Genomic DNA, 7,533 nt, shown 5'->3' on the forward strand with positions numbered 1-7,533 from the left:
CTCAGTGCCAAGGGCTCGTCCTCTAGTAGTTCAGGCAAAACCTCACTGAGAAATGCTTTATAAGTGGGTCCACATAGGCGAACAGGGAGAATGTACGGTCCAATCAAATGGTCATGCAGTATCCCGCACCACACATTCACTGCAAATCTGTGCTAATGATGTGCCACTAGCAGTGCATGGGGATTTTCATGTTCCCACACATGACTGTTTTTACTATTGAATACACCAGTTTTCGTGAAGATAGCCTCCTCATCAGTCCATTGTACCGTATTCTGAAAATTGGGGATAGATTCAATTTGATGAACAAACCATTGGCAAAAGTCTTCACGTGGGCCAAAGTCCCGAGGTAAAAGATCTTCCACTTTCTTCAATTTGTACGGGTGCATCCCCTCTTCTGCCAGGACTCGCCACACATTCACATGGGAGGTGTTTCGTTCGTGGGCTAGTGCGCGCGTACTGGTGCCTGGATGATCCATCACTGCAGTTAGCACATCTTCCACAAACCGTCGTGTTCGCACACTTCGCGGTCGTCCAACTTCTCGACGAGGTGGCAACGCTGATCCTGTTTCCCGAAGTCGAGTGTCTACAGTTTGAAATAAGGTGTGCGATGGTAACAGCCTATTTGGAAAACGTGCCCCATACAGACGCCTTGCAGCACGGCTATTACCTCCAGCCTCCCCAAAAATCAGATGCATGTCCGCCAGCTTTTGGGACGTGTATGCAGCCATCCCTTACACCGGGCTACAAGTGTTTATGGCCGTTAACAGTAGTACATTTCACAGAACACGATGGGATGTGGCTACGAATTAACACGTAACACTGCTAGGTCAAATGTTTGCCCAACGCTACTGTCCAAGAACCTCACGTCTTTCCATTCAACAGTGAATGTTTAACAACCTGCTGCTGGCACAGCACCTGAAGCACGAATGGCACAGACACGTGTGCTCCTTCATGAGGAAACCTACACTGTTGGCGCCCCTAGCGGGAAATGTGGTACTTCACGTCAGATCACACGGACACCCATCTGCCCTTCAGGGTATGCAACCTATGACAGTTCAGGTTTCTGTTTTTACGTCATGGTGCCCTTCGCTCAGGAAATTTTCTTTGTTTTTTGCTGCCATTCAAGACATGCCAATTTTCGTCGATACCAGCTCACGCAGAACGCACACCCACCCCACTCCTTTTGGTTCCTGTCATTGTCTGACTAATCATTTTAATCAGTTTTTCTGGTATTTTAAATGTCCGTAGTATGTTTTCCAATTGCCCTCTCAGTACACTATCATATGCCTGTTTAAAATCTATAATAATCATATATATATCCACATTGTATTCCCAGAATCTCTCAGTAATCTGTCTTAATATGTAAATCTGGTCTGTTGTTGATCTTCCTATACGAAAACCTGCTTGGTATTCTCCTATGCATTTTTCCGCTAAGGGTTCCAATCTCTCTTTAAGAAGTCCTGATAATATTTTATATGCTGTTGACAGAAGTGATATACCTCTGTAGTTGTTACATGTTAGCTTATCCCCTTTTTTATATATAGGGCATATAATACTATTCTTCCATTCTTCCGGCATATGTTCTTCTTACCAGATTTTATATATCAACTGGTATATTGCCTTTATTAATTCCGGTCCTCCTTTTTTGAGTAGTTCACTGGGTATGCCATCCCTTCCCGGTGCCATATTCCTTTTCTGTCTGTCCATTACTTTCTTAAGTTCTTCTTCTGTTGGTGGTTCGATTTGTACTTCTATATTACCTTGCTGTTCTCTATTTATCTGTATTTCTATTACATTATCTTCTACGTTCAGGGGTGGGTTTAGTAGGTGTTCAAAATAGTCTTTCCATACTTGCATAACAGGTTGACTGCCACAGTGAAATCAGGTGTTGACTCACCCTTGTCACGATGTTTTTTTTGTTTCATTCTGTTGAAAATAATCTTAGAAACAAATAAAATATAATGTTACTTTATTACTAATTATAATTACGTCATAATTGACGAGTATTAATGTTGATATTCATGGCAACCGAGATAAAATTTTAGCTGTATTGCCATGAGTATCAAAATTGATACTCACAAAAAATGGGTCTGATGAAAACTGTTTACACATTTAGTACAATTTAGATATTTCAGGAGAATGATTTTTACATAAAAAATTGCGATTTCAAAAATAAACAATCACATTTTACAAGAATCTGTAACAAAAATTAGATTTTTTTTGATTATATAATTATAATGATACCCAGTTCTAAGTGCTGGTTGAAATTACAAAGAATTCCCAACAGATAATTGTTATGTAAACCAACAAAAAATTGTTGTCTTCAGTTAGCATAAAAATATTACTTTTGTTTCACTTTATTTAACTCAAAGAAGTACTCTGCACAAAGAAAAAAATTGCAAATGTTACATTTTTTGCTCACTTGCTTGCACTTTTTCTGAACTTCTTTCCTTCCAGAAGCAGCAACCAACTTCTTGTAGCAATTATTGCATTTACTGCGTTTTGGTGCTAGGGAAATAAGATTCTGCTGCTTCTGTTGCGTCTGGGATGGAGATGGCACAATTGTGTGTTTCTTGATAAGTTCCATCACAATATATTGTTTGAAGAAAGTTATTTCCATCTTTCTTCCAGTCTCCCTCTTGAACAAAAAAAGTGAGTTAGTTACACTTGTTCCCATCATTATATCAAAGGCTACTTTTCTATACCATTTAAGGCTTCTTCGTAATGCACTTGAATATGAATTCATTTCATCGGCCAGGTCAATCAAAGCTTTGCCTTTATTGTAATCAGCTACAGCAGCTGGCTTCAAAACTGGTCCTCTTCTTTGCTGCACTTAGTGTACTTCATCCCCGTTGTTTGTAGTAATCATCAGGACGTCTCTTCTGTCTTTCCATTTGAGAACAGTTACCTTCGTTGAACTTCTCAGAGCAATAACCTCACCTTTTTGTAATTTTTTAGTTGTCACTGCTCTTGGCACATACTTCCGATTGGAACGCATAGTTTCCACCAAATGAGTATTTTTTTTTTGTAAAAGTTCATGTGTCAGTGCAATTGAAGTGTACCAATTGTCTGCATACAGAGTTCTACCTAAATGTAGATATGGTTCGGCTAGCTCAAGTACAACTTTACGTGATAGAGCCATTCCAGGTTTGCCTTCTTTTCCCGCATAAATTTTGTATGCAATAGTATAAGAATCTGCACAACATAATTTGAAAATGTTGATACCATACCTGTGCCTCTTGTTTTTGATATACTGGCGGAACACAATACGACCTAAGAAAGGCACAAGAGACTCATCAATGCACATAAATTCTTCAGGTATAACACATTGAGTAAACTTTTGTACCAGTGTTTGTATGAGCCCTTCAATTTTGTGCAATCTGCTCCCAGGCTGTGCTGTTGATTTATCTGCACAATGAAACATTTGTAAAAAAGCCTCAAATCTATTTCTTGACATTATTTTTGGTACATTGTTATCAAACAGAAATGAATTGTTTCCAATATGAAGCGATACTAGGCATCTGCACAAGTCCTATCCACATAACTAAACCTAAAAAGTTTCTCATTTCTTCTCGATCTGTGTCGATCCATTTAGTCAAGCGAGAATGTCTTGGCAAATTGTTAGAACTTGAAATTTTTTGCCTTACATATTTGTTAGTTTCAACAACTAGCAAATCAATCAGATCATTGTCCAAAAATAAACCATAGAAATCTGCTGGAGTTCCGTCAATGAGAATTTCAAAGAGATCTGGATTAACCCCAACAGATTCATTGTAGGGATTGTAAAGAAACCATGAAGTTTCTAACCTGGTCTTTTGGATGCCAAGTCAAAATATCGCAGTGACTAGGGTTACCATTATCATCTGATTCAGTATCAGGGTTATAAATGTTTACTGGAAGTTGCAACACTGCTCCTATAGTGCAAGGACTATTGGAGCTATTATCACTACTGTCTTCGCTTCAACTTGTAGGTACATATGTTGGGTCCAAATCGGAATCATCAACACACTCTATTACGTCGTCACTTTGTGTGTCACTGGAAAATCCTTGAATGTCACTTCCTTCATCTAACATTTGCTTAAGTATTTCTGCTTCTTTGTCTTCCATTCTTCAGCACTTCATTTACAGCAATCCTACACAGAAAGGAATCCCCAAGAAACTACCAACGAAGTCAGTCTGTGCTTTCCACAGTAAAGAGAACACAAAAGTGGTGCCAAGCCAATACGCTTCTGAGAGCAATGATAGAAGTGTATTTTTGTGTTGAAAATTCTGCTCCTTAATGTTAAACTAATGAGAAAGTAATGTAATATAAATTTATATATATATATCTTAGTGTAGAATTGTAATACTGCAACGCTACAACAATCGTTAAAAAGCTTGAAATTTGTAGAACTGTTTAACGTGAATAAACACCGAAAACTGAGTATCAGAAATGATTGTCAGTGGCAAATAAATATCAACATGTGAGTATCACCTTTGATACTCGTGGCAAAATTTGCAAATTAAGTGAGTATCTGTTTTGATACTCATGGCAGTCAACCTGTTAATCTCCTGTCTTTCACTTCCTATTTCTCCCTCACTTTTGCGGATTAGATCTGTTCTTGGTTTGTATCCTTCTTTGAAGGATCTAACTTTTCTAAAAGCTTGTTTTATATTACTTAAATTCTTCTTCCATCTGTCTCAGGTTATCATTTATATATTTCCGTTTCTTCTTTCTACAGATTTTATCCGCTGCCCTTCTTGCTTCTTTATACACTTCTTCTCTTCCTCTAGTTGGTCTATCCTGGTATTCCATGTATTTTCTATTCCTAAATTCAATCACTTCTTTACATTCAGTATCAACCATTCCTGTTGTTTTGGTTTCTCTTGATATCCTAGGATTTCTCTCGCTGTTGTTGTTACATTCTCCCTCACTTTTTCCCACATTTCTTGTATACAGTCTCCTGGTATTATTGGGTTTCTTTGCATTTTTTCCTTTATAACTCCTCTGTATTCACTTAGTTTTTCTTCTTGATATAATCCGTCAGTCTTGTATTTGTCCTGCCTACTATTTTTATTAAGTTTATTTTTGTTCATTCTGCATCTATATTTGATTGTTACTAGATGATGATCCGATCCACAATGTGCTTCTCGCATGGTTCTTACATCTAATATGCTTGTGGCGAATCTTTTATCTATTAGGACATGGCCAATTTGATTAAATGTTTGACCATCCGGTGATATCCATGTTCTTTTGTGTACATCTTTATGTGGGAAAATAGTGGAGCTAATTATCATGTTCTTACTTACTGCAAATTCCATTATTCTAATCTCATTCTCATTGGATTTTTTGTGCAGACTATGCATACCCGTCGTTCCTCTTTATTCTTGCTCTTTTCCAATTTTGGCATTCATGTCTCCTAAGACTATTATTGTATCATTATTAGGCGTTGAATCATAGACTCTTTCCAGCTGTTGGTAGAATAAATCCTTTGTTACCTCATCCTTTTCCTCTGTTGGAGCGTGGGCATTTATCAAGGTTACGGTAAAAACCCTGGTCTTAATTCTTAAGGAGCATATTCTTTCACTGATTGGTTTAAAATCCAGGATATTGTTTTTAATCTTCTTATCAATTATAAATGCTACTCCAAATTCTCTTCCTCCTCCTTCTTTTCCACTGTAGTAAATTGTATGAGTCCTATGTTCAGTGATTCCTTTATCTTTCCATCTTGTTTCTTGTATGGCTGTTATCTGGATGTCATATTTCTTAATTTCTTGTATTAAACCTCCTATTGCCCCTGCTTTATAAAGTGTTCGGACATTCCATGTACCAATCTTCATATCCATTATCCGTTGCCTTTGTCGTTTCCATTTGTGGCTACCATTCCGAGGCTCCTTTTCTGGTTTCGAAACCTTTCTCATTTTGCAGTGTGGGGTTGTCAGGCAGCAGGGGCTGAGCTTTTATAGTGGCGGCTCTACCTCGCCACATCACAGGATTTTCCTCGGAGTCCTGCAGTATTTACTGAGATGTAGATGCCACTCCACATCTCGCTGCCTCCTCTAATCCTGCTGCTGCTTGTCCGCGACTGTTTCCAGCTAGCCAACATATCTGCTGGCCGTTCCCCTATCCGCAACCTGGGGACGCGCCTGGTAGCATGCAGCTTTGCCTCTGGGAAGGTAGCCCAGCCCAGGCGCATTTAATAGTACTTACTGAAATATATGAGGACTTCACATTGGAAATATACATACAAATTGTAACATGTTTCTCTTATTAAGGAACACTACTGCCATCATAAGTGCAAGATTCCCCGCAGATTCCTTAATGTATAATATAGCCCCTCCCTCTCTCTCTCTCTCTCTCCCTCTCTCTCTCTCATTCTCTCTCTCCCTCTCTATCTCTCTCTCTCTCTCTCTCTCTCTCTCTCTCTCTCTCTCTCTCTCTCTCTCTCTCTCTCTCTCTCTCTCTCTCTCTCTCCTTCTGACAGCAGAAGGTCGAATGATATATGAGGTTTATACCCTGAACTAGTAGAAGGCGATTAGAAATCTATAAATATTTCTTTATTACTGTCACATGATAACATGATATATAGAAAATAAGTGTGTTTTGAGCATCTTCTGCAGCAACATATTCTAGCGGATAATGCACATATATGCAAATAACATACTTACAAGGGTCTATGTCAGGATATGGTCCCTTGGCCAAACGTGCTTGTGAACATACCTTCTGAGAAATTGTCATTGCACACCCGCAGAGTACCCTTCAGTTCATGGTGTAATAGGTCAGTTCTCCACAGTAGTTTTAACCAAAGTTGAGATCTGCAATTTTCAATTCCGTTCTTGTTTTTAGAAGGTATACAAGATTTATATAATTCTAATTTAATCGTCTTGTCTCCATATTTAATATTTCCCTCAGAAGTATAAGTAGTATTGGAATGACTTAGCGGAAGTTTTAGTTTTAGAATTTAGAACTAATCTACATATATTTATAACTAATTTACTTACATTTAGAACCAAATCAATTATTTTTATATTCATAAATATAAGTTTATTGAATATATGAATATCAGTTGTAAATGTATGTAAATTAGTTCTAAACATTAAAACTAAAACTGCGGCTAAGTCATTCCAATACTACTATCGCTTTCCCTCAACAATTTTCACTCAATTGAGAATTTTAAAGAATTGATAACGTGTGTCTGTCGCGCTTGTGTGTGTTTGTGTGTGTGGGGGTGTGTGTTTTGGTGTGTGTAAGAGTAGAAAATATATATTTATTTCCTCTAAATATCAAATACACACAATGGAAACATACCTCAACTTAATTATCAGAGGGTTTTAATTTATATCATCAGTAATATGATCATGGATCATGGTTGAAAGTGAGAATAATTTAATATTTTTTTTTCTCAAAATGTAATCATTACATTCAACATTATGATATTAGTGTACTTGTATAAATCAAATTATTACATATTACAGTACATACATCTATTTCCTAGTTCAGAAAAATATAAAATATTTTCGTCATTTGGGCTGGTTTCGATTGTTGGTTTATCT

General features: G+C 37.5%; 1 protein-coding gene across 1 annotated transcript; it reads right to left on the reverse strand.

The window, feature by feature from the left end:
* Nucleotides 1–5,361: 5,361 nt before the first annotated feature.
* Nucleotides 5,362–5,901, reverse strand: LOC145998288 (protein CFDP2-like). Its single transcript, XM_083134690.1, has one exon. It carries the CDS (start codon nt 5,899–5,901, stop codon nt 5,362–5,364), a length of 540 nt encoding a protein of 179 aa, XP_082990816.1.
* Nucleotides 5,902–7,533: the final 1,632 nt, after the last annotated feature.

Source organism: Lepisma saccharinum, chromosome 14 (assembly GCF_977018435.1).
Source record: "Lepisma saccharinum chromosome 14, izLepSacc3.1, whole genome shotgun sequence".
Lineage (NCBI taxonomy): Eukaryota > Metazoa > Arthropoda > Insecta > Zygentoma > Lepismatidae > Lepisma > Lepisma saccharinum.